General features: G+C 47.6%; 2 protein-coding genes across 11 annotated transcripts in view; one reads left to right on the top strand and one right to left on the bottom strand.

Annotated features, from left to right (window-relative positions):
- The window catches only part of LOC120979397 (torsin-1A-interacting protein 1-like), a 73048-nt gene extending 52565 nt beyond the window's left edge, over nt 1–20483 (bottom strand). For 2 of the 4 annotated variants that reach the window (XM_040408131.1, XM_040408132.1), the window contains exons 1-3: nt 20297–20473; nt 9539–9562; nt 2383–2409 (exon numbers count right to left, since the gene is read on the bottom strand). In XM_040408131.1, the coding sequence (XP_040264065.1) occupies nt 2383–2409; nt 9539–9562; nt 20297–20327 (82 nt within the window). In that variant the 5' untranslated portion in view covers nt 20328–20473. Of the gene's footprint in view, nt 1–2382; nt 2410–9538; nt 9563–20296 lie in introns of all 4 variants that reach the window. The other 2 variants (XM_040408130.1, XM_040408128.1) reach the window with 2 other exon arrangements.
- Nucleotides 20466–27667, top strand: part of TOR1AIP2 (torsin 1A interacting protein 2) — a 28781-nt gene continuing 21579 nt past the window's right edge. For 2 of the 7 annotated variants that reach the window (XM_040408127.1, XM_040408121.1), the window contains exons 1-2: nt 20476–20589; nt 27446–27609. The gene's annotated coding sequence lies outside the window, so the exon portion shown is untranslated. Of the gene's footprint in view, nt 20594–27445; nt 27610–27667 lie in introns of all 7 variants that reach the window. The other 5 variants (XM_040408123.1, XM_040408122.1, XM_040408124.1 and 2 more) reach the window with 5 other exon arrangements.

Genomic DNA, 27667 nt, shown 5'->3' with positions numbered 1-27667 from the left:
CAGCGCGTCCCTCCAGCCCGCCCATCTCCTGCTGAATGCGATCCTCCCCGTGCGCGTCTCTGTTCGGCGCATGCGCAGTGAATGTCTGACCGCTTCCCTGCTCAGACATCTCCACCTGCGCCGATGACATCATAGTGCTCTGAGGAACAGGCGCAGTGGAGATGTCTGTGCAGGGAAGCGGTCAGACATTCACTGCGCATGCGCCGAACAGAGACGCGCACGGGGAGGATCGCATTCAGCAGGAGATGGGCGGGCTGGAGGGACGCGCTGGGTGGCGGCAGTTTATGAAGGTAGACGGAGCCTCTAGGTGCTAATGACGCCCCCATAGCACCTAGAGGCTCATTAGCATATAGATATAAGTTCTTATTTTAGCGAAACGGCTGCCCCAAAACCTATCATATTAGGATGGTTTGTTAGAGCAGACACTAGCGGATCGCTAGTGTCCGACATCTAAATATGTGAAACGAAGTGATAGAAACCCTTTAACTGCTCCATTCAATGTCTAGAGAACTGACGGAGATGGCGGAGCGCTGCACTCAACCATCCGCCAGTCCTACAGCCACTGAATGGACGGCAGGGTGCGCGCTCGACGGCAGCTCCGATCAAACTCCTCCTTCTCGCTGCGGTTGTGCAATGAGGATTAATGAGGGATCAGGACTCCAAGTAGTGATCGGCAAGACCCCCATGAATCAGGCATTTATTGCCTACTGAATACCATGGGTAGGTCAATTATGGGAATAGTCCTTTAGACTTTGCAGTCATGATTGGATACTTAAAAGGATTGTCCCCCAAAAATATTTTGCAGCCCCTGGATCTGCGTACATTTGTCATTGCACATGATCAAAAATGTTGTATAACCACCGAGTTATTTAATAAAATGTAACTATATAGCGCCAACTGTTTGTTGTTTTGTTATTTCTCTGTCCACCTCGCTACGGCGGACGCACATGCTCAGTTCCATTATTCTTCTGCCTCCGTTCCTGGAGGAGGTGACACGGAACAAGAACAGAAAGGAAGTTGGGTCATAGGGGTAAAGAAACAGCAGGGGAGATTTAGCACAACTGGTGTAAGGTAGAGCTCCTTTGGAAAATGAAAGGTGGAATCTGATTGGTCACTATGGGGTAACTAAGCCAGTTTTCCTTTACACCAGTTTCGATAAATCCCCCCCCAATAATCTGCCCTATTGTTCGGATTGTTAAACCGGCAGCACGTTCATTTCTGCAGTGGATTTGCCAGTCTTTTCAGTGCGGAGGGGTGAACCCTGTTGCAAATCCACAGCAAAATTTGCGTGTTAAATTGGTGGATTTTGCTGCAGATTTGGCACGAAGTTTGACTGAGAATTTGCAGCGTGTTTTTCTGCCGTCTGGTGACCTACCACAGTTCTACATGATATAAAACAATCAATTAGGAAACGCATGATGCATAATAAAGATGGCGGATCATTTTAACCCTTTGGTATTCTGCACCGTAACTGTAAAGTGCAGTAGGCTGCGCTTATGCAACCCGCTGGCACCGTCATCCCTTCCATACAGCTGACACCCTGCCGGGATCAGAGATTACTCCAATCCTGGGTGTTTAGCCTGTTAGATACCACAGTCAATAGTCACGGCGGCATCTAAGGGGTTTGTCACTGGGATCGAGGGGTGCTGATGGGTCGCCGAGGCAAATGGAGGACCATTAGGACTTGCCAGAGGCAGGGCCTAATAGAAAAACGGTCATAGAAAAAGCATCATGGTGACAGCAACAATACATTGTAATAACGAAGTACTCTTATGTATTATACCAGCGATCAGAAGATCACACACTCAAGTCAACTACTGTGAATATAAAAAAACTAAAAGTAAAAGAAACACCTCTAAATGTTTGAAACTAAATTTAAAAGAAGTAAAAGATCCAAAAATAAATAAATAAATAAAATAATTAAAAAAAAAAAAAAACACCACAAGTTTGGTATCAGCATAATTGTACAGACCTGCTGTTATTTATGTTGCCAGGTGAACAGCACAGTATTTAATAAGTAAAAAAAAATTATTATTAATAATAATAATAATAATAATAATAATACCATAATTGGTGGATTTTTTTCACACCTCCCCTCCCAATAAAGAGTTAATAAAATTAAGTCCATGTTATATGGTGCCATTGAAGTACACAATTCATCTGCAAAACTCAGGCACCATACGGCTACATTGACGGCACAAAAAATAATAATGAACCCCCCCCCCCCCCAAAAAAAAATAAATTTGCATTCTTACAGTCAAAATGGCCGACATTCTTAATGGGTTGAACCTCTAGCTACTGATTTCAAGCAGTCTTTATGCAGCAGTGAAGATACTCAGACACAAACACAGAGCGAAGAAGACATTTATTTGGGGTACTTACTTGTGCGATCCCTAAGAGAGTATGAACCTGGTTAAATAAAAAAAAATAAAAAAACACACACTAGTGAAATGGCTGAAATGGGGGTGGGGGTGACAAATTGAATGTTAAACAATAACATAATGAAAACATAAAAACAGTCAAAACAAAAAAAATCTGATCCTCGGCTTCTACATGAAAGATAGCATTCACTGGTCTCAGGGGTGTCGTGTCCTGGCACGTGACTGCTGAAGCCAGTGAATGGCTACTGCAGTCCACGTGGAGATGTCACACATCTAGTCCATAGTGGAGCGGAAGCAGTGAGGAGAGGAATCTCGGTGCTGGAATGGAGCACCAATGGCTTTGTTTCTTAGGCCGAGCCGATTTACATAGCCAAATCTACGACTGCAGTGGGGGTAGGGTTGTTGCGATAACATTTTGATTCGATTTTGATACCATAAAAAAGTATTGCGATACTTGATACCATTCGATACCACGCAAAAAAAATAAAACACCAAAAAACCGCGTGCATTCCGCATTGAAAAAAATAATTGCGAATCGCGCAGTTTAAAAAAAATTTTTTTTTCTGTTCCGGCGTTCACATTTTTAAAATATTTTAATAGTTTGGACTTTTTGGACGTGGCAATATGTAATATGTTTATTTATTGTTTATATATTTTATATGTAAAATTGGGAAAGGGGGAGATTTATACTTTAAGGGTTTCTATCACTTCGTTTCACCTATTTAGCTTTCAGACACTAGCGATCCGCTAGTGTCTGCTTTATCTAACCATCCTAATATAAGAGCTTATTGTCCTGCCGTTTAGCTAAAAAAATAACTTATATAGATATGCAAATGAGCCTCTAGGTGCTATGGGGGCGTGATTAGCACCTAGAGGCTCCGTCTACCTTAAACTGCCGCCGCCCAGCGCGTCCCTCCAGCCCGCCCATCTCCTCCAGAATGCGATGCTCCTTGTGCGCGTCTGTATTCGGCGCATGCGCAGTGAATGTCTGACCGCTTCCCTGCTCAGACATCTCCACTGCGCCTGTTCCTCGGAGCACTATGATGTCATCGGCGCAGGCGCAGTGGAGATGTCTGAGCAGGGAAGCGATCAGACATTCACTGCGCATGCGCCGAATACGAGGAGCATCGCATTCCGGAGGAGATGGGCGGGCTGGAAGGACGCGCTGGGCGGCGGCAGTTTGTTAAGGTAGACAGAGCCTCTAGGTGCTAATCACGCCCCCATAGCACCTAGAGGCTCATTTGCATATCTATATAAGTTATTTTTTTAGCTAAACGGCAGGACAATAAGCTCTTATATTAGGATGGTTAGATAAAGCAGACACTAGCGGATCGCTAGTGTCTGAAAGCTAAATAGGTGAAACGAAGTGATAGAAACCCTTTAATAATTTGGTGGTTTGTTTTTTTTTACTTTTTTTTTTATTTTTTACTTTTAACTATTAGCCCCCTTAGGGGCTAGAACCTGGGATCTTTTCATCCCTTGCCCTATTCACACTAGAGCTCTATTAGGATGAATAAGATCTCACACTCTCCCTGTTGCCCTGTGCATAGTGCACACAGCAGCAGGGAGATTACCATGGAAGGCTTCAGTAGCGTCCTGGCTGCCATGGTAACCGATTGGAGCCCCAGGATTACACTGCTGGTGCTCCGATAAGAAGCTGTCACTGCACCACCAATGAGGAGGAGGGGAGAGGGGACCCTGTGGCCACTGCCACCAATGATTTTAATACTGGGGGGTTAATGGGGAGGGGCGCACTGCGCCACCAATGTTTTTAATACTGGGGAGGGGGGGTTGCAGGCGCACTGCGCCACCAATGATAATTAACCTTTAATACAGGAGGCGGGTGCCGGCAGCAGAATCACATAGCTGGGACCTGCGATCAGCGGCAGTTAACCCCTTAGGTGCCGCACCTGAGGGGTTAACTGCCGCTGATCGCGGCTATGCGATTCTGATGCCGGTACCTGTATTTGTATTAAACGTTAACTTGCATTGGTGGCGCAGTGTGCCCGCCCCTCCTCCGCCCCTTTCTCTTCTTATTGGCAGCAGCGGCACAGGGGGGAGGGAGAGAGTGCACTGAGAGTGTCAGATTGGATTGTGCAGGGAGAACCTCCCTCCCTGACTGGTATCATCCATCTGGACCTTCATTGCAAACTGCTAGCAATTCATTCAAAACTTCTAGCAGGAATAATGAAGGAATGGCACAACAGAGTCATACGAATAGATGCCCCACAATTGTTTTTGCATGCGGGATGCAAGTAATGACTAAAACAGACATGTCAGGAGAGGTGCAAAAGAGTTAGGCCTCGTTCACATCTCTGTTTCAAAGATCCGTCTGCTGGATCCAGCACAAATGCCGGCTGTCAGCCAGATCGACGCCGAACCCCACTGCAGTCAATGAGATCTGGAAACGGAAATGTGAATGAGGCCTAAGACCAGCACCTCCAAACTATGTACAAAAAGGGAGATCAGGTGCAGCTACCATGGCTGCAATGCAAAATCAAACAAGGACTACAAGTAGCAGCACACTGCTCTATGCACAAAGACACATGCAACCACTGAAAACACGGATACATGTAAACGGCATTACTGCTATACTTACTATATGAAAATTTGACGCTCTTTGCGCACATTTATTTATGACCCAGTATATGTTGGTCTCATGCCTGCTTTATAGATGATCTAAGAATAAGGGCTCATTCAGACGACCATATCCGTTTTGCGACACACCAATACCGCCCGTGTGCAGGCCAGCCCCATCATAGAAATGTCTATTCTTCTCCGCAAAAACAGACAAGAATAGGACATGTTCAATCTTGTTTGCGGGGCCATATCTGTTCCGCAAAATTGTGGAATGGATGCAGACACAAATATACAGTCGTCTGAATGAGCAAAGGTTAAGGGCAAGGGTTAAAGGGCATCTGTCAGCAGTTCTGTACCGGTGACACTGGCTGACCTGTTACATGTGCGCTTGGCAGCTGAAGACATCTGTGTTGGTCCCATGTTCATATGTGTCCGCATTACTGAGAAAAATTTAATTTAACATATGCAAATGAGCATCTAGGAGCAACGAGGGCGTGGCCCTTACACCTAGAGGCTCAGCTCTCTCTGCAACTCTCTCTCCACTGTGAAAACGCCATCACGCTTGGCGCTATCAATCAAAGTGCAGAGGCAGTTGCAGAGAGAGCAGAGCCTCTAGGTGTAATGGTAACGCCCCTGTTGCTCCAAGAGGCTCATTTGCATATATTCTAAAACATCATGTTTCTCAGCAATGCGGACACATATGAACACGAGACTAACACAGATGCTTTCATCTGCCAAGTGCACATGTAACAGGTCAGCCAGTGTCATAGGTACAAATCTGCTGACAGATGCCCTTTAACCTTTGCCGGCATCTGTCGTCTTCCACCTTCAGTCAATCAGCACGTTAGTCACCCTCTCATTCATCCAGATGCAAAGTACTGGCTTAGATTCTGCCCTCGACATCATATTGGACCACTTCTGTGCTCACTGGTTGAAGGACCATTTTTACTATTGTAAAGGACGTCTAATGTACTGTAGTAACGTAATGTGACTGCGGATAGAAGTTGGCAGAAATTGGGCCAAAATTTGGGGCATTTCCGCCACATAACATTGCATCAAACTTTAGACATATTTATGAAGCAAACGGACCAAAAAGAGTAACTCATGGTGCCTAACCTGACACGGGTGCGGCTTAAGAGATGCCAATGTCCTCCAACATTTTGCAGCAAAGTCAGTCGGCCAAGAGGTGGTGTAAAGTTACACAAAAGCTTAACCATTCACCTAAGTTATCATCCACCATGAGTCCCTGTGATATGGCAGCCATTCAAACTCTACTCAACCGCTGGACAGGGGCGGACTGGTCATAGACCCCACAGGGAAACTTCTCAGGGGGCAGATGAGTGCCGGATGGGTACATGATGATCTTATGGTTCTGCTCAAGAAGTATTTTGTGCTGCACTGTGGTATTTGGTTCTGTTGGGGCGGTATTTTGTGTTGCACTGTGGTATTTGGTTCGGCTGGGGCGGTATTTTGTGCTGCACTGTGGTATATGGTTCTGCTGGGGCGGTATTTTGTGCTGCACTGTGATATTTGGTTCTGCTGGGGCGGTATTTTGTGCTGCACTGTGGTATTTGGTTCTGCTGGAACAGTATTTTGTTCTGCACTGTGGTATTTGGTTCTGCTGGGGCGGTATTTTGTGTTGCACTGTGGTATTTGGTTCTGCTGGGGCGGTATTTAGTGCCGCACTGTGATATCTGGTTCTGCTGGGGCGGTATTTTGTGTTGCACTGTGATATCTGGTTCTGCTGGGGCGGTATTTAGTGCCGCACTGTGATATCTGGTTCTGCTGGGGCGGTATTTTGTGTTGCACTGTGGTATTTGGTTCTGCTGGGGCGGTATTTAGTACCGCACTGTGATATCTGGTTCTGCTGGGGCGGTATTTAGTGCCGCACTGTGATATCTGGTTCTGCTGGGGCGGTATTTAGTGCCGCACTGTGATATCTGGTTCTGCTGGGGCGGTATTTAGTGCCGCACTGTGATATCTGGTTCTGCTGGGGCGGTATTTAGTGCCGCACTGTGATATCTGGTTCTGCTGGGGCGGTATTTAGTGTTGCACTGTGGTATTTGGTTCTGCTGGGGCGGTATTTTGTGTTGCACTGTGGTATTTGGTTCTGAAGGGGCGGAATTTTGTGTTGCACTGTGGTATTTGGTTGTGTTGGGGCGGAATTTTGTGTTGCACTGTATTTGGTTCTGCTGGGGCAGTATTTAGTGCTGCACTGTGGTATTTGGTTCTGCTGGGGCGGTATTTTGTGTTGCACTGTGGTATTTGGTTCTGTTGGGGCGGTATTTTGTGTTGCACTGTGATATTTGGTTCAGTTGGGGCGGTATTTTGGCAGTATGGACCCGTATACAAAATGTTTTAGGTTTTGGTCCAGGGCCACGTTAAGTTCCCAGTCCACCCCTGCCACCAGAGATAGCCGAGAGCTGTCCTCAGCTATCTTCAGTAGTCCTACTGACCCCGAGTAGGGCAGCTCTGCAGATGCCTGACCACCGGTCCAGTTGAACATAAGACCCCTCTCCCCTACTCTCTTTGCCGTGAAAAAGCTAACGTCTACCAATGGCATCTGCCCTGACTTGGTGATAAAAGCCCAGGAACACACAAGGGACAGTCTGGTGACATCACTCCTAGGAGCGGTCAGTCTTTTAGCACAGTGTGGCGGCATTAAGCACAGGCAAAGCTTACACAAAATAGTGTTAATCCAAGCAGATGACCCCTGTACGACATCTGGACATCATAGGGAGGGTCCTCTACTCAAGACTCTCCTCCATTAGCCAGGGTGGAAACTAAGCCAACAGCTTCCACTTGGATGGTCTCAGGGCAACCATGTGTTACAAGTAGGGTTGTTGCGGGTATCGAAATTTCGATACCCAATCGATACTTTTGTCCCGGTATCGATACGATACCGGGATTTCCGTTTTTTCGATACTGGGCTTCGCTGCTGCGCAGTCTAGTATCTCTGAACATGAGCGCTGCTATCGGCGCGCTCATGTTCTCTCTCAGCAGCACGGGGAGAAGGAAGCTGTCCTCCCTCCCCCTGTGCTGCTGCCGCTGCCACCAATGAGAAGAGAGGGGCGGAGGAGGGGCGGCAATGAGAAGAGAGGGGCGGAGGAGGGGCGGCAATGAGAAGAGAGGGGGTGGAGGAGGGGCGGCAATGAGAAGAGAGGGGCGGAGGAGGGGCGGGCGCACTGCGCCACCAATGATAGGATTACTATCGGAGCGATGGGAGGAGACATCAGCTTCACTAGTGGGCGTTCCTTTTCCCTGCGCTGCGATTGGACAGCGCTACAGCCAGGGAGAAGGAACGCCCACTAGTGAAGCTGATGTCTCCTCCCATCGCTCCGATAGTAATCAGCAGCATGTGGAGCAGGAGAGGAGACAGTAATGGGGCACTGCGGGCGAACGGAGCGGCGCCCAGGACTAAATGGTGAGTGCTGAGACATCGCTGGGCGCCGCTCTGTGTGGCCTAATAGTGAAAGTCTGGACTCATATACAGTAGTCAGTCTTTAACACATACAGGAGGCGGGTGCCGGCAGCAGAATCGCATTGCCGGCACCCTGCCCCTGACAGGGAGCTGCGATCAGCGGTGGTCCAAAATCATTGGTGGTGCAGTGTGCCCCCCCCCCCCTCAATCCCCCCATCCCATTAAAATCATTGGTGGCACAGTGCGCCGGCCCCTCTCAACCCTCTAGTATTAAAATCATTGGTGGCAGTGGCCACAGGGACCTCTCCACTCCCCCTCATTGGTGGTGCAGTGGCAGCTTCTGATCGGAGCCCCAGCTGTGTAAGCCTGGGGCTCCGATCGGTTACCATGGCAGCCAGGACGCTACAGAAGCCCTGGTTGCCATGGTAACATCCCTGATGCTGTGTGCACAAAGCACAGAGCAGCAGGGACAGTGTGGAGTCCTATTCACCCTGATAGAGATCTATCAGGGTGAATAGGAAAAGGGATGAAAGATCCCAGGTTCTAGCCCCTAAGGGGGGAAATAGTTATTAAATAAAAAGTGAAAAAAAACAAACACTAAAATATGAAGTATAAATCACCCCCCTTTTCCCAATTTCACATATAAAATATATAAATAAACATATTACATCGCCACGTCAGAAAAGTCCAAACTATTAAAATATAAAAAAAAAATCTAGGTGGTGAATGCCGGAACAGAAAAAATAAAATAAAAACTGCGCGATTCGCCATTTTTAAAAATGAGGAATGCACGTGGCTTTTTTTGTTTATTTTTTTCGCGTGGTATCGAATGGTATCGAGTATCGCAATACTTTTTCATGGTATCGAAACCGAATCAAAAATTTGGTATCGCAACAACTCTAGTTACAAGGACGTCCATTCACATAACAGACCCCATGCAATACTGCAATAGTAGTACAATCGTCCGCTCAACCTCAGCTTCCCCCGGTGTTATCAGCGGACCCCCGGTGGCCTATCGATAAGGGGTAGTCTAGTCGGGACAACAGCTTTAAAAGAAGGTTAGCAGAAGAAACATCGGAAGGCAGAAGACTCCTTTATAGTTACAGCAGTAAGAAAGCGGCGAGACCCCACAAGACGGGTTTATTTTAATACTTACTGGTCGCTCCAGGTGAGGAAATGCCTAGAAAGATAGGAGGACATATTAATGACAAGGAACATACAATCGTTATCTATACAAGAATCTATATAATATACAGTCATCTTGAAACAAAGATTTTCTCTCCATGGGGGGCCCACAGACTGCAAACCAGGAATGTACTGCCGACATGTATAGCTGTCCTCTACACCCCCCGTCATTGTATTCTCCACTGCAAGCCATGATCGGCTGGGTGACTAAGGCATAATCCTTTCCATCGTAGATCCTCACAGAATCCAGGAGTAAAAACCTCTGCCCCCGCCTAGCCAGACTTAAGCCACATGGCGTATTAAAAACGTAAAAGGTTCAGCATTTTGTAATAAGCAGCACATTTCAAAGTCTAATTCATTTTAAAGGGAAAACGTCCTATTGCTTAAATCAGGTTTTTATGTTGAACCTATTTTTTTTCTTAGATTTTTTGGTAATTTTTGTTTTCATTTTCCAAGTCTCCATCTAGATTTTTTTTACACAGTCCACTAGGCCTGATAATACGTCGAGACGTCCTGTTCTGTACAAGTAAGATTTCAGTAGCCATCTTATCATCAACATAGGCAGGATTACGATGACTGATATCACCTCTGTACAGATAACATTCACAATAGGTGATATAACAGCTTATCTGCTCCCTCCTGACCTCTGCACAGGTCACAGAGAGGATTTTTTCATATAGATATATATACTGTAAATAGGGACATGGAGAATAAAGAATAAAAAAAAAAAAAAAAAAATGAAAAAATATATATATTTAAAGGGGTTGTCTTATCACAGACAATGGGGGTATATCACTAGGACCTGCACCTATATCAAGAACAGAGCCCCGCAAGGTGGTGGCTGGAGGACTCTGATCCGGCCACCACCAAGCCGGCTCCCCATAGAAGTGAATGGGAGCGCACCGCGCATGACCGGCCACCGCTCCCATTCACTTCTATGGGCTCGACGGAAATCGCAGAGCCAGAGCTTGGCTATTTTCGGCGACCCCATAGAAATTAAATTTTGGGGCGGCTATGCATGCGCAGTGCGCCCTCCTTCACTTTCGGGGCTCCGTTCTCGATATAGGTGTGGGACCCGCACCTATAAGACAAGGGGGGCATATCCTAGCGATATGCCCCCATTGTCTGTTATGAGACAATCCTTTAACATAAAAACTTGATTTAAAGGTGTTCTGCACTTAGTTTAAACTGATGATCTATCCTCTGGATAGATCATCAGCATCTGATCGGCGGGGATCCGACACCCGGGATCCCCGCCAAGCAGCTGTTTGAGAAGGCAGCGCCGCCGTCCCAGTGACAACACGACTAGTATCACTGGCCTGGGCGAGGCTAAGCTCTGTTCACTTGAATGGAGCTTAGCCGAGCCCAGGCAAGTTGATACTAGTCGTGACGTCACTGGGCCGGCGGTAAACAGTGAGAAGGCCGCGGCGCTGCTGAAGCGCCGCTGCCTTCTCAAACAGCTGATCGGCGGGGGTCCCGGGTGTTGGACCCCCAGCCGATCAGATGCTGATGATCTATGCAGAGGATAGATCATCAGTTTAAACTAAGTGCAGAACCCCTTTAAACAATAGGTTATTCTTTGATGTTACATTCCCTTTAGGGCAAGATTCCTTGCTTAATAATAAGTTGATGAGAAGGTGTTCCCCTGCTGGGACGCCCAGTGATCAGATCAGATCTGTGGGGTGGTCTGGCAGGAAGTGTAATTTTCTTGCCGTGCCGTCCCAGGGGAAACCAGGCATTACAGTCCCAGTCCAAATCTATAGGCCGTCTGTATAATGCCCAACGGGCCAAATTCTTCAGAACGACAGACGCTGTTTGTATGAACACTGGCCAAAAAATGAGGACAGGGAACAGAGAAGCCACTAAGGGTGGCGTCACACACTGCTGTGGCCGGACGGCTGCTGTAAACCAATGGAGGAATACTGGAACGCACACAATTAGTTTTAGAGTTTTTTTGTGGAGAGTGAAAATCAGTTCCACTGACCTGAATGAGACTTTCAAAAATCCATGTGCTCAAATGAATGGAACTGGTTTTCAGTTGCGGAAATTTCAACAACAAAATTGGAGTGAAGGGGCCCCTAAGGCCACACATACATACAGTCCTGATCAAAAGTTTAAGACCACTTGAAAAATGGCAAAAAATCTTATTTTACATTGTTGGATCTTAACAAGGTTCCAAGTAGAGCTTCAACATGCAACAAGAAGAAATGAGAGTGAGGCCGGGTTCACACGAACGTGTGTGACCCGTGCCTGTGCAGCGGCCCGCAAATAGCGGGCCGTAATGCACGATCGCCGGCCGTAGGTCAGCCGCATCGGATCGCGGACCCATTCCCTTTAACCCCACGGAGGCACTCCGTAGTGCTTCCGAGGGGTCCCGTCCCGTGCGGCCGTTCCGCGATTCCGGATTAGCGGACCCATTGAAGTGAATGGGTCCGCATCCGTGATGCGGAATTCACACGGAACTGTGGCCGTGTATTGCGGCCCGCGATTTACGGGTCACAATACGGCCACAGATCACACACGTTTGTGTGAACTAGGCCTGAGACAAAACATTTTTTGACCATTCAATTAATTGATTATAGCGATTAAACTGAAACAGGCTGTTTTTCAGCTGATCCAAATTTTAGGACCACATGCCTTTAAAAGGCCAAATCTGTGCAAAGATGTGGATTCATTGTCATTTTCTGTCAGGTAGTCACACGTTGTGATGGCAAAGGCAAAAAAACTCCCCCTTTTTGAACGTGGTCGGGTTGTTGAACTGCATAAGCAGGGTCTCTCACAGCGCGCCATCGCTGCTGAGGTGGGACGCAAGAAGACAGTAATTTGGAATTTCTTAAATGATCCTGAGGGTTATGGAACAAAAAAGTCAAGTGGAAGACCCAAAAAAATTCATCAGCACCGAGCCGGAGGATCCAATTGGCTGTCCGTCAAGACCCTGGACGATCCTCGACCCAAATTAAGGCCCTTACTAGTGCTGACCGCAGCCCCATAACCATCAGACGGCATCTGAGACTGAAGGGCTTCAAAAACAAAAAACGTCTTCAAAGACCTCGTCTCCTTGAACGCCACAGAACTGCTCGTTTGACTTTGCAAGAAAGTTTTATTCTCTGATGAGAAAAAATGTAACCTTGATGGTCCTGATGGTTTCCAACGTTATTGGCATGACAAGCAGATCCCACCTGAGATGTTTTCTACACGCCACAGCGGAGGGGACGCCATAATGGTCTGGGGTGCTTTTTCCTTCAGTGGAACAAAGAAGCTTCAGGAAGTGCAGGGGCGTCAAACGGCCGCTGGCTATGTCCAGATGTTGCAGAGCATTCCTCATGACTGAGGGCCCTCGTCTGTGTGGTAACGACTGGGTTTTTCAACAGGACAACGCTACAGTACACAATGCCCGCAGGACAAGGGACTTCTTCCAGGAGAATAACATCACTCTTTTGGCCCATCCTGCGTGTTCCCCTGATCTAAATCCAATTGAGAACCTTTGGGGATGGATGGCAAGGGAAGTTTACAAAAATGGACAACAGTTCCAGACAGTAGATGGCCTTCGTGCGGCCGTCTTCACCACTTGGAGAAATGTTCCCACTCACCTCATGGAAACGCTTGCATCAAGCATGCCGAAATGAATTTTTGAAGTGATCAACAATAACGGCGGAGCTACTCATTACCGAGTTCATGTTTGGAAGTTGGATTTCTGTTTTGGGGGGGGTTTAGTTTTTTTTTGGAGGTGTGGTCCTAAACTTTTGATCAGCTGAAAAACAGCCTGTTTCAGTTTATTCGTTGTTTTCATTAAATTGAATGCTCAAAAAATGTTTTGTCTCACTCCCATTTCTTCTTTTTGCATGTTGAAGCTCTACTTGGAACCTTGTTAAGATCCAGCCATGCTAAATGTGATTTTTTGCCATTTTTCAAGTGGTCTTAAACTTTTGATCAGGACTGTATGAGGCTACTTTCACACTAGCGTTCGGAGCGGGTCCGTCTGATGTTTCATCAGACGGATCCGCTCCTATAATGCAGACGTTTGGATCCGTTCAGTACGGATCCGTCTGAATTATAACTTAGAAAAATTTCTAAGTGTGAAAGTAGCCTGAACGGATCCGTCCAGACTTTACATTGAAAGTCAATGTGGACGGATCCGCTTGAAGATTGAGCCATATAGTGCCATCTTCAAACGGATCCGTCCCCATTGACTTACATTGTAAGTCTGGACGGATCCGCTCGCCTCCGCACGGCCAGACGGACACCCGAACCCGGATCCTGGCGCACAATGTAAGTCAATGGGGACGGATCCGTTTTTACTGACACAATCTGGCACAATAGAATGGTGTTCATGACGGATCCGTTTTGGCTATGTTAAAGAGAATACAAACGGATCTGATCGGATGCATGCGGCTGTATTATCTGAACAGATCCGTCTGTGCAGATCCATGACGGATACGCACCAAAAGCGAGTGTGAGAGTAGCCTTGATTGTACGTTCTATGTGGCAGATATTTTCTGCTCAGAAATTGACCTGCAGTAGGGATTTTGAGATTTGCAGGATCTTCATTGCAGATTTCACACTTTACAATGCAAAGGATGAATTCCGGGGCCCATTCCTGTGTGCACGTGGCTTGTGAAGGACACGAGTATAATCTATGGCGCACAACAAAAATTGAGGCAAAATCTTTCTGGTTACACTGGTGATCTTCGTGCTCATTGTACAGTATTCCGTATACGATATAATGTTATTATATGCTACAATGTAATCATGGCTTTTTAATGTTTGCAAAAAAAAATTAAAATGACTTTAAAAGGCAAGAATTGCTGGCTTTAAGAAGAACTGCCGTGTCCAGAACACACCCGAGAGCGCTGATTCTCATGTACTGATAAAGACTGGGAGAAAAAAGGCGCGCGTTTATCTGCAGCCTCCACCACAGGCGCTTCATACACCACAGCATCTCACTTCCACTTTCATAGTCTCTTTCTTACTTCTATGGGAGTTACAAGAACAGCTTAGTAAGTCTGCATGCTGGGAGTTGTAGTTTCACAGCAGCTGGCGTGCCGAAGGTTGCTGCTATAATGCCTCCGGCATATGACTGCATCTTGGATCTGCAACCGAAATGCATTTTTTGCAGAACGTAAGCGGGCCCAGTCATTTCTACGGGGCCGCAAAACATGTATGTCATCAGTGCGCCGTCCGCGTCCGTAGGACCCCCACTAATCTAATAGTTATCCCCTATACTCTGGATAGGAGATAACTTGAAACAACAAGAATACCCCTTTAAATTGCTTAACACATGTTAAAGGCATTTTTCCGAGCTCCTAATATTGATGACTTACCGTATCCTCAGGATAGGTCATCAATTTCAGATCGGCGAGTGTTGAACACCAGGGACCCCTGCCGTTCAGCTGTTTAAGGTGACAACGAAGCTCCAGTGAGCGCCAAGGCCTTCCCGCAGCTCAACAAGCACAGTGCCATCCGTTGGATAGCGGCTGTTCTTATCAACGAAGACCAGCATTTACTCAGAAATTGATTGCCGCCATCAGATTTGCAATATCTCTTGTGGTTCAAAAGTTATCAACACTTCAAATTTCTGAGTTCAGCACCAGAGACAACACACTGGACACATGGAGTAAGGGCTCTTTCACACTTGCGTTGTTCTGTTCCGGCATAGAGTTCCGTCGTCGGGGCTCTATGCCGGAAGAATCCTGATCAGTTTTATCCTAATGCATTCTGAATGGAGAGAAATCCGTTCAGGATGCATCAGGATGTCTTCAGTTCCGGAACGGAACGTTTTTTGGCCGGAGAAAATACCGCAGCATGCTGCGCTTTTTGCTCCGGCCAAAAATCCGGAACACTTGCCGCAAGGCCGGATCCGGAATTAATGCCCATTGAAAGGCATTGATCCGGATCCGGCCTTAAGATAAACATCGTTTCGGCGCATTGCCGGATCCAACGTTTAGCTTTTTCTGAATGGTTACCATGGCTGCCGGGACGCTAAAGTCCTGGCAGCCATGGTAAAGTGCAGTGGGGAGCGGGGAGCAGTGTACTTACCGTCCGTGCGGCTCCCGGGGCGCTTCAGAGTGACGTCAGGGCGCCCCACGCGCATGGATGACGTGATCGCATGGATCACGTCATCCATGCGCATGGGGCGCTCTGACGTTATTCTGGAGCGCCCCGGGAGCCGCACGGACTGTAAGTATACTGCTCCCCCGCTCCCCACTACTACTACGGCAACCAGGACTTTAATAGCGTCCTGGCTGCCATAGTAACACTGAACGCATTTTGAAGACGGATCCGTCTTTAAATGCTTTCAGTTCACTTGCGTTGTTACGGATCCGGCGGGCACCTCCGGCAAATGGAGTACACGACGGATCCCAACAACGCAAGTGTGAAAGAGGCCTAAGAAACTTTGGTAGGGGTCACTCAATATCAGGCATACACATGTTTAGTTTGTATCCAAGGTAACATTTTTATAGCAAATAAGCATAAAACATAAACATTTAAATCACCTATGGTCTCAATGTAAACGGTACACTCCCGCAACTTACAAAATGACACAACGAGAGAGCCACAATCTTTTTCGATTTTTGACCTTTTACACTGAACACATCAAACAGCTGTTCTTCACAGGAAACGTTCCCGGTTGTTGCTGCAACTTTCGACGTTGATAACTTTTGAACCATAAGAGATATTTCAAATCTGATTGTGGCAATCGATTTCTGAGAAAATTCTGATAAGCTACATGGACCGCTTCCCATTGGAAAAATTTGCCCATTATCCAATACGGCGGCTTTTAGGATAGCGTCCATGTTCCGGACATAGCCTAAAAGATAGGCCCCCTCACCCATTACTTGCTGGGGTATTCAGATATTTCATTTTCTCTTTCGTTTCTGAAATAAAAGGGTGTCCTGAGACCCTGTGGTAATATATGTAATATTTCACATCGATCATGAGAACGGAGAATGAATGGAGCAGCTGATCGAGCCTTCACACTGCTGCTCCATTCATCCCTGGCAGCCCCAGGAGCAGCAGTGCGCAGACACCATTCATTTCAGGTGGTAGGGGGCTCCTGTTCTTGTGACTGGTCTGGGTCCCTGCAGTCGGACCCTCACTAATCTAATATGTATCCCCTATCCTGTAGATGAGGAGTAAGAATGTCTTACCAGTATTGACTTCGGCCAGGCAAAGCATTGCATAGATTGCAGTGTGGTGACGCTACATCTGACCATAATTGAAGTGAGGCCTCTTGCACACGAATGTATGCGCCCCGTGGCCGTGCTGCGGGCCGCAATGCACGAAAACCCACCGTGGGACAACCGCAGCGGATCGCAGACCCATTCACTTTAATGGGTTCACGATCCACCCGTTCCGCAAAAAGATAAGACATGTCCTATCTTTTTGCGGAACGGAAGAACGGGACGAAACCCCACGGGAGCACTCCATAGTGCTTCCGTAGGTTTCCGTTCCGCATCTCTGGATTTGCGGACCCATTCAAGTGAATGGGTCCGCATCCATGATGCGGAATGCCCGCGGAACAGCGCCCGTGTATTGCGGGTCCGCAATACGGTCACGGAGCGCACACGTTCGTGTGAAAGAGGCCTGAATGTAGTAGAATTGTGTTGCCGTGAGTGCAGGGGGTTCGGATTTCTGGAGACTTGGGCGTCGTGGTAATTTTTGGGTTGTAACTCGTAAGGCAACCACATTCATTTTCATTAAAGTATCACGGAAACAACCATATTTTTGTTGACATCCGTATTTTGTGGACTGCAAAATACATACGGTCGTGTGCACGAGGGCTAAGATGCAACGAAGCATCTCAGTACCGCAACTTTTCAGGCCAAATTTGCAGCACAGCCCCATGTCAAAGTGTATATTTTTATGGAAAAGCCCGAGGCAGTAGGTCAGAGCCAGGCAGGCACAAGGAGATGTATACCATCACTACGCTATATACTCGATGAAGGCTATGGACACAAAAGCGGAAGCAGCAGTTTTCACTCCACTGGTCCCAGATATCTCGTCATCATAGGGGCAGGTGGCACGTGGCAGAGCTGCAGGGTGGCACGTGGCAGAGCTGCAGGGTGGCACGTGGCAGAGCTGCAGGGTGGCACGTGGCAGAGCTGCAGGGTGGCACGTGGCAGAGCTGCAGGGTGGCACGTGGCAGAGCTGCAGGGTGGCTGGCAGTAGTGAGGTCTACGGTAATAGGGGTCAGAAAAAATACATCAACAAAAAACACCCCCGCCAAACCGGACGCAAAGTCCTAGCCCCAAGTGGGGCATGCTACATATTAAAATAAAGGGGAGACCGCAGCAGGTGCAAGCAAAAGTTCTATTCCAGGGTCTCTCTGTTTTTGAGAGACCTGCTACATGTGCGCTTGGCAGCTGAAGGCATCTGTTTTAATATATGCAAATTAACTTCTAGGAGAAACTGTGGCGTTACCATTACACCTAGAGGCTCTGCTCTCTCTGCAACTGCCACCCTCTGCACTTTGACTGACAGGGCCAAGCAGTGAAAAAGTAATCACACCTGGCCCTGTCAATCAGCGTGGAGAGGGCTCAGTAGTTGCAGAGAGCAGAGCCTCTAGGTGTAATGGTAACGCCCCCGTTGCTCCTAGAGGCTAATTTGCATATATTCAAACATCATGCTTCTCAGTAACGCGGACACATATGAACATGGGACCAACACAGATGCCTTCAGCTGCCAAGTGCACATGTAACAGGTCAGCCAGTGTCATAGGTACAGAACTGCTGACAGATGCCCTTTAAAGGGTAAATTAGACTGTAAACTATTTTTCACACACTTATAATTCATGAAAATTGTACGGAGCAGATTAAGGTTGGGGCTATGCAGTGATCCTGATGCGACACCCATCGCACGCCCAAAAATCGGTGTGTAACAGCGGAGCCATTGATATGAATAGGGTTGCAGCGCAACCAGAATTCTCCAGTCCTGCTGCCACCCCATTCAGTTCAATGGTTGCAGTGAGACAGGTGTCAAGATCGCCACGTAGCCCCAGCCTCATGCCTTAGCGTACTTGCTCAGTGCTGCGGACGGTAAACGGCCAGTCCACAATGTACGGGCACTGGCCATGTACTCTCAGTATCACGGTATTGATTCATTTGGATGGGTTGGCATCTGCCAGATATGACCGGAGATAGGACTTCACCTATCATTTTGCGGTGTGGAGGCTCGGATCGGAAGCACTACAAAGCGGCTTCAGATCCGTGCCACCGCACTGAAAAAGATAGACCACGTTGCAGATCACGGACCCATTCAAGTCAATCCGCAAGTGGAGTGCACATGGCCAGTGCCCGTGCATTGCGGACCGCAGCACGGGCACTGAGCAAGTATGCTCGTGGGCATGAGCCCTTATTCACACGTCAGTGCTTTCCATCAGCGATTGGGAGCCAAAACCAGGGGCGCTGTAACGTTACATTACCCTACTTCGTGAGATTTCCCTACCTCGTAACTTCCGGTCACACCGGAAATGACGTGAGGAGGCGTGCCGGAGTTGTGCCGATCTGCGCATGAGTAAAACAACGGTTTAGGGAAATCTCACAGCGGAGTTCAGCTGGACACCGGAGAGCCTCACCAGCCTAAGGGTAGGGAAAAGTTATGGCCCAGTGCGCAAGCGCGGCGGATGTTCTGTAGTTAGCCGCGCTTGCGCACTGGGCCGTAACTTTTCTCTACCCTAAGGCTGATGAGGCTCTCCGGCGCATGCGCAGTGTCCAGCAGAACTCCGCTGTGAGATTTCCCTAAACCGTCGTTTTGCGCATGCGCAAATCAGCACAACTCCGGCACGCCTACTCACGTCATTTCCGGTGCGACAGGAAGTTACGAGGTAGGGAAATCTCACGAAGTAGGGTAATGTAACGTTACAGCGGCTCTAAACACAGAACAGGTGCAGATCTTTCCCTTATACCTCATGTCTGTGGAGCCTCCAGTCCTGGTTTTGGCTCACAATCACTGATGGAAATCACTGACCAAACACTGATGTATGAATAAGGCCCTAGGCTGGGGTGACGCAATGCATGCAACTTCCATTAAACTCAATGGAATAAAAGTTGCGTGCCGCCCCCGACACAAAACCCATCAGCACAGAAAGACCGGCATGCGCTTTCTTGCAGCAGTAGTGCGACACGTTTCGGCTGACGCCCGAGCTGAAGCGCGTCACGTATTCACATTGATGACAACTGCCGGTCTACTGTATTTGGGATGCCGTCCCTGGAAGATCCGGAGTGCTGACTGGCATGGACTACAGCAAAATCAACCGGTCTGTCGCGTTGCAGCATGTTGTGCAGCGAAACCATCAACACCGTTTAGATGCAATGTCGCCGCGTGGAAGGTTTTCTGGGGTAAACAGTGATAAATATGCGGTTCAGGACGAACACCACGACACCCCCAGCTCCGCCTTTTGCGCCACATACGATAAAGCAAGCAGGGCTCCAAACTGGGGCTCAGCCCAACTTTTTTCTCGGGGCGTGCACCCTGTATGAGCCTAATGCACGGAAAAGAGAAATAAAAATCCCCCCAATCTGTATAAAAACATAAAAATAAAAAAACGGCCCATAAACGGATGATATACGATAGTGAGGATGTCACATAGGAACATCCCATTCATATCCAGAATGCCCGCTCCTGGCACCGCCGCACTTTCGTTTTTAATGCCGTTGCCACCCTGGTGCCATGTCCCCCGCTCCCAGCACCCCTCCGTAGGCAGTGGGTACATTACTGATCGCCCTCTCACCGGTATTCGCGCCTCTTCTCCGAGAAGCCATGTCCAACCAACGGAGTAGTCCACAGCACACGAGAGGAGGAGGAGGATGGGTGTGTGTTTTTTTTTTTTTTTTTTTGAAAGTCTTACTTCCTGGTGAATCAACTATTCTATAAAGCTTTTGTTTCCGAGGGAGAGATATTCGTGCTGCACCGGGAATGAAGCCACGGTGCACGGGCGGTGGGCACTTCCGGTTTATCAGCAAGTTCTGACAGATTGCATTTCGAAACTAAGCGATGGCAGAGCGGGGAAGGTTACTGTGACAGGTCGGTAAGTTCCACTTACACGGCGACGAGGGGGGGTGCGTGACAGCGGGTCAGTCCACCTGCGTAGATTGGTACAGAAGGGGGCACTTGGGCAGGGTTCACACATGGCAGCTTTGCGGCAGTGCGGATTATTTTTCACCAGTGATTTGTTATTTGCACAACCGGGACCGAATCCAAATAGGAAGACGAATGATTCCTGTTCTCCAGTTTTGGATCCAGTGTTGCATGTGATAAATGCACTACAAATGCTGTGTGTGAACACGACCTATAATTTCCTGCCTGTCCACATACATGCTGAGCAGCCTGTGGCATATTGTGGGGGCCGGGGCCCATCTGCAGCCAGGAGCCCCTGACACTGGGCGTTGTGGTGACTCCTGACCTCCCAAGTGCCCCTCTTCTGGACCCAGGTCCCTCTTTTTGATCTGAGGTAGTTTTGCATCATTACATTTACAGTATTGACCCAGAATGTGTTCCCCCGGTTTGTATCTATATATTAACCCCACCTTGCATATTATTTCCTTATTTGATGTCATTTTGATTTTAGAAATCTGTATATTTAGATAACTTTTGCGCTATTGTGTGTTAAAAAAAAAAAAAAGCTATTGACGTATATACGGTAAATATGCAGGAAAAGTGGACCTTTCACATAATAAACCGTACGCGTCCCTCTTTGACCATCCAAAAAGTTGGGCGGTATGTGACTCTACCAATGCTGATCTATTGATCGGCCCAAATCGGGGACCGCACGCAGGGCCGGTGCAAGGGTTTTTGCTAACACAAGCGAAGCTACATTTTGTTTTTGTGGATCCGTGTTTTTTTTTTTTTTTGCGGATCCATTGTAATAATGCCTATCCTTGTCCGCTAACTAGAAAAAAATAGGACATGCACTATTTTTTTTGCAGGGCAACGGAACGGACATACTGATGCGGACAGCACACGGTGTGCTGTCCGTGTTTTTTGCGGACCCATTGAAATGAATGGGTCCGCATCCTATCCGCAAAAAAACCCGGAACGGAAACAAACAACGTTCGTGTGCATGTAGCTTTACAGATACAGTCAGCTCCAGTCCCTGCTGCCGCCCGCTGCTGCTGCGCCACTCGCCAGTCATACCCCCCTGGCCTGACCGTGTTACCGTGCTGCTGGGCCGTGCCGCTCTGAGTGAGGGCCGGGGCCGCACGGCGCATGCAGGCTAGGGCGGGCAGCCGGCGGCGCTTCGGCGCAACTCACAAGTAAGTGATTTTTTTAAAAAAAATGGTAACTTTTTCCACCCTCCCCCAGGGTGCGCCCTAAGCCAGCCGCTTGGTCTGCCTTATGGTAGCACCGGGACCGCACGGCTGCTGCCCACTTGTGTCATGGTCACTGGACGCCTGCGGCTGTCACGGGCAGGATCGGACTGGGAACTTGGTGGCCCTGGAAAAAAAAATAATCTAAGAGGCCCCTTGTAGGCGGGACCAAATTGTCAGAAGGCGGGACAGCATAAGTATATGGCACCAGTGCAGCACAAAATACCGCCCCCGCAGAATCAAATATCACAGTGCAGCACAAAATACCGCCCCCGCAGAATCAAATATCACAGTGCAGCACAAAATACCACCCCCGCAGAATCAAATATCACAGTGCAGCACAAAATACCACCCCCGCAGAACCAAATATCACAGTGCAGCACAAAATACCACCCCCCGCAGAACCAAATATCACAGTGCAGCACAAAATACCACCCCCGCAGAACCAAATATCACAGTGCAGCACAAAATACCACCCCCGCAGAACCAAATATCACAGTGCAGAACAAAATACCACCCCCGCAGAACCAAATATCACAGTGCAGCACAAAATACCACCCCCGCAGAACCAAATATCACAGTGCAGCACAAAATACTGCCCCCGCAGAACCATATACCACAGTGCAGCACAAGATATTGCTGTCCGCGCTGTATCTCAGTCCTGAGGGCGGTGGTATAGCTGAGTTCAGGAGGGCGCCTGCGGATGACAGTCAAGTACTAAGAGCATCGGATCATTATGTGTCCAGCTGGCGGCCGCCATGAGGAAGACTCAGTGGCCCCTGGGCTTTGGCTAACCGGGAAATTTCCCTGTAGGGTCTATGGCCAGTCTGCCTCTGGTCACTGGAGGTCTGCGCCTGTCACGTGTTTTCTTCGGGTGCCAATGGGTTCTGCAGCTGTAACATGTTCTGTGGGTCTGTGGATGACTCTTTGGGTCTAGAAGTTACTGGGTATCTGTGGCTGTCACTGTTGATCTGCAGGTGTCACTTGGGGTCTGGGGCTGTGACTGGCATCTGAAGCCATCATTGGGGATTTGCTGGTGTCAGTGCGGTCGGTGGCTTCAACTTGGGTTCTGTGAGTATCTTTGGGGCTCTGCGGCCGTCACTGGGGCTCTGCGGATGTCTCTGTGGGTTCTGCAGCTGTCATTATGGATCTGCAGCCATCACTGGGGGTTTGTAGGTGTCAGTGTGGTCTGCGGCTGCATTTTATGTACTGTGGGTCTAGTAGTTACTGGGTATCTGGCGGTCACAGGTTCTGTGACTGTCACTGTTGATCTGCAGGTGTCACTTGGGGTCTGGGATGTCTCTGTGGGTTGTGTAACTGTGTTTTGGATCTGATCAATGGTCGGTAAAGGTGATGTGCTGGTCCAAAATATAGAAGTCGGTTTACAGGCCTGGAGAGAAATGCCACTGACCACTCAGGTGGGAGTCAAAGCAGATCTCTGGTTTATTGCAGAACAGCAGACAGTTTATAGGACTTTTGAGGGGGTTTATCGGGGTGACTGGCCATCACTGATATGGTCGTTACTGTTGTGCTGCTTGCTAATTATAACTGTGGTTAATTCTGGGCCATGGCGGCACAGGGCACAAGGAAACCTTGCACACATCGCTATCTTACATCACGTATCTGTACTGGTGCAGCCGCACCCTCCATATCCCCACCGCACAGCCGGGCATATGACTTTAGACCCTTCTGTAGAGCAGACTACAGAACGGCCGCCCTGTATTGTATAGGAGTGCACGGATTATAGGACAATGGCTCCTTTAAGAGAGCAACTGAAAGTGAAAGTGATTGTCTGAGTTGGAATTCCCCTCCAGGTTAAAGATAATTATTCTGTTAGTTACACAACAGGCAGAAAGACCTTAACCCCTTAGGGTACTTTCACACTTGGGTTATTCTTTTCCGGTATTGAGTTCTGTCCTAGGGGCTCAATACCGGAAAATAACTGATCAGTTTTATCCTAATGCATTCTGAATGGAGAGCAATCCGCTCAGGATGCATCAGGATGTCTTCAGTTCAGTCTTTTTGCCTTTTCATGACGGAGGTACTACCGCAGCATGCTGCAGTTTTATCTCCGTCCAAAATTCCGGAACACTTGTCGTAATTCCGGATCCAGCATTTTTTCCTATTGAAATGCATTAATGCCAGATCCGGCCCCGAGTGTTCTGGAAAAACGGATTCGTTTTTGCGGTCTGCGCATGCCCAGACCGCAAAAAATGTGAAAAATAATAAATGCCGGATCAGTTTTTCCGGATGTCACCAGAGAGACGGATCTGGCATTTCAATGCATTTTTCAGACTGATCAGGATCCTACTTAGGATGTTCTTCATCCGGTCAAGAGGTATCGGAAACATTTCTTTTCTAGAATCTTGTTCAACCCATAAGGTTCTAAGGTCTGTAGCTTGAAGATCCAGAACATCTCTTTTTCGCAGGTTTCGGTAATGCGTTCGATTGGTGTAATGGTCAGTTTAGAGGGATCCTTATTGTGGGTGGAGACACTATGCTTGAGGTACCCCCGCGTGATGTTCCATCCGTGTTTGTTCAATCGCTCTCTTAGGGCCCACGTACTGCAGTCCACATTCGCATTCCAGCAAGTAGACAATATATGAGGATGAGCAGTTCAGAAAACTTTTTATGGGAAATTCTTCTCCCGTTATGTTACTCCTGAAGTTTTGCACATGATTCGAAATGCTAGTGCAACACTTAGAGATTATGGCTACATGTGTAACTGCCAACGTAATTTGGATAGCGCCTCACACTGGTTGAAGATGTAGCACCCTTCTTTTTCAATTTGCTTGGTGCTAGTATATTCTTTAGCGTCTTTGCTCTCCTGAAGGTGATCTGTGGTCTGGATGGTATGGTTTCTTTAAGGTAGGGATAATTTTTTAGTATATGCCAGTGTTTCGTTAGGGTGGTTCTTAGGACCTCATGATTGGGGTTGTAAGTGGCGATGAATGAGGATTTATATATTTTTTTTTTTTATGTTCTCCATTACAGCAAAAAATGTGGGTGCACGTTCTCAAGGAAAGAGACTTCTTACCCCAATAATAGACCAGAAAGTGAACGGCACTCCTTTAGATGATAAAAAATAACTCCTTTATTCACCCGTGCGGTGCAACATTTCGGCTCTGCACTAGAGAAAAAAAGCTTGAAAAAGGCTCTAGTGCCGAGCCGAAACGTTGCACCGCACGGGTGAATAAAGGCGTTATTTTTTATCATCTAAAGGAGTGCCGTTCACTTTCTGATATATATATATTCGCGTTTTGGGCTACCACAGACCCCCTTTATCAAGTCTAAAAAAGTAAATACAATACAGAAAAAAATTAAATAAAAAAATAAAAAAAATGAAATATATATATATATATATATATATATATATATATATATATATATATATATATATATATATATATATATATTTCATTTTTTTTATTTTATTTTTTTCTGTATTGTATTTACTTTTTTAGACTTGATAAAGGGGGTCTGCGGTACCCCAAAACGTGTCGTCATTGGATAAATTTGAAATTAGTTTGACAACTGGTTGTGAATGTGCGCCACACGTTTGACTCCTATGGTTCGGCACTCTTCCAGTCCTCCCGAAGTAGTCTCTGACCAAGTGACTGATGATCCACGAGGGTCAAGAGCGAGCGACGGGAGGAGTTGAGCGGTGGTGGGTACGGACCGCTGTCATAAAACATCCTGGCCACTACTCTGAGCAGGGGTGAAGATGCGAGATTGTCACGGCCGGGCAAAATGTCCATCCTTGTCAATCAACAGACAGGTGGGCGCTTCTTCACCTGTGGAGACAGACCCTTGCAGGTGAAGAACTCCTGTTAATGAGACAAATTGATTCGTTAGAATGAATTCTCTCATCCTTATTCCCATTTAAACAGCAGCCATGATACTGATGTGAACAGAACCATAGATTAGTGGCAGAGGGGTTGGAGAGATCTTCTGTTCCTGTCATTGGTGGGAGTCCCTGCTCATAACCTTCACTGGTACTGGTTTTTATTGGGGTAGGCTAGTTTCACACTAGCTCTAAACTGTAGCGGCAGGCTGTGCCAGTAGAGTAGGGGTCAGCAGCCTCCGGCACTCCAGCAGGGATCTCTAGTCTCCCGGAGGTTCAGGGAGTCTCCCTCTATTAGATAGCGGCTCCCTGACACTCGCATGTGAGACAATATATCCCGGAAAGGTTTACTGATAGCAGAGCAGAGAGATAAGAGAAGTGACAGATGACACAGTTTAGATTACAGGTTGAATTAACCCTTTAGGGTCAAATTGGCTTCTCAAGGAGATATATATGTTAAAGGCATCCCTTCTTCTGTCTCATTCAGTAGCTATAGAACTATTGAGAGAGATGTATTTTTTTTTAAATACATTACACATTGAACCATCCATTTTAATTATGTTATTTACCCCAGTGTTAAATTCACCCCCCCCTGGATGCTTGATTTTTTTTCCTACAGTGGGGTAGATAATTACACACAGGGTTTTAAAGAATAAACTTCCTGACTCAGACCAAGAGCCGACTCAGCGAGTCAGCAAGTGAATGGAAGCATCCGCGCATGCGCATTGCGCAACCTAAGCTTCGGTTCACTTGCTTCTTGTCAGCTCAGCGAATGAACCGATTCATGTGAAAGATCCGAACTTCCCATCTCTAGTTTACTCGCAGTAAACCTTTCCAGCACCTGTAGCAGTGTCCCCTTCTCGGCGCGGGATCTCAAAGCGGGAGGAGGGGGAGGGAGAGGCGGCACTGAGGAGTAGAAGGCGGCGCTTGGCACGAACGGCGATGCGTGCGGCCGGGCACCATGCATCCACAGACCTCCCCTGCTTGGGCACCTTAATTCAATGATTGAAAGGTTAGTAAAACCTGTTTTTCTGCAGAATAAAGCCACAAATAGCTTTTATAAGGCCACCTTAGAAATCAGAATGCTACCCTGGACATGAGCATATGTTTAGCTCACAGGGCTTCTAGGTGGTGACAGAATCCCTTTAATCATTTACATAAATATGATAATTTGGGGCAGGGTAATGAGCCCCGTCCTCCACACCATAGAGTAAAGTGTGCAGATACTGCATATGTTTGGAAAATGTAATAAAAAGTTTGTGAAAGGGAAAAAAAAAGAAAACCTCCCTGAAATGAGTTTTTGCAGGTTGGGATGTCTGCTCCAGGTGTTGTGAAACTACATCTCCCATCGTGCAAACTGGCTTGGCTGTTCTCTGAACTCCCATGGAAGTGAAAGGAGCATACTGGGAGTTGTAGTTTCACAACAGCAGGACTGCTGAAGGTTGCCGATCCCTGCGGTAGAGGAACGTCCTGCCAGAGTCCATTGTGTCTGGCATAGTCAGATATTACTTTTCCCCTCCTAGTCCCATTATACTCAGTGGGGTCTGGCGGTACACCGGCAATTCTCTTTACTGGAACCGCCTGCCAGAATAGTTTAGAGCTAGTGCGAAACTAGCCTCCCTGGATGCTTCGCCCGTCCCAGCCCTTCCCTTTACTCTCCATTCTTCGGGCTGAAGGTCGCGCTGCGCCTTCCTGACATGCCTTTTTTTTTTTTTTTTTCCTACTTTAGTTTCATTTCTGCTTCAGTGTAAGACGCGGCAGTCACAAAGGAAACCTGTGCAACCAGAAGACGTAATCGTTACATTGCATTCATTGTGCTGAAGATTGCATCACTAGAACCCAGTGGATTAACCCTGAATTTCTGCGTAGATGGGGGATTCCTGATATGAAAAGGTATGCTTCAAATATATTCAGCTCAGATCGGAGTTTCCTTCTAACCAACCTTTGTAGA

The sequence above is a fragment of the Bufo bufo genome, chromosome 9 (assembly GCF_905171765.1).
Source record: "Bufo bufo chromosome 9, aBufBuf1.1, whole genome shotgun sequence".
Classification (NCBI taxonomy): domain Eukaryota; kingdom Metazoa; phylum Chordata; class Amphibia; order Anura; family Bufonidae; genus Bufo; species Bufo bufo.
The sequence above is the reverse complement of the archived record's forward strand: the minus strand, read 5'-3'. Positions and strand labels throughout refer to the sequence as shown.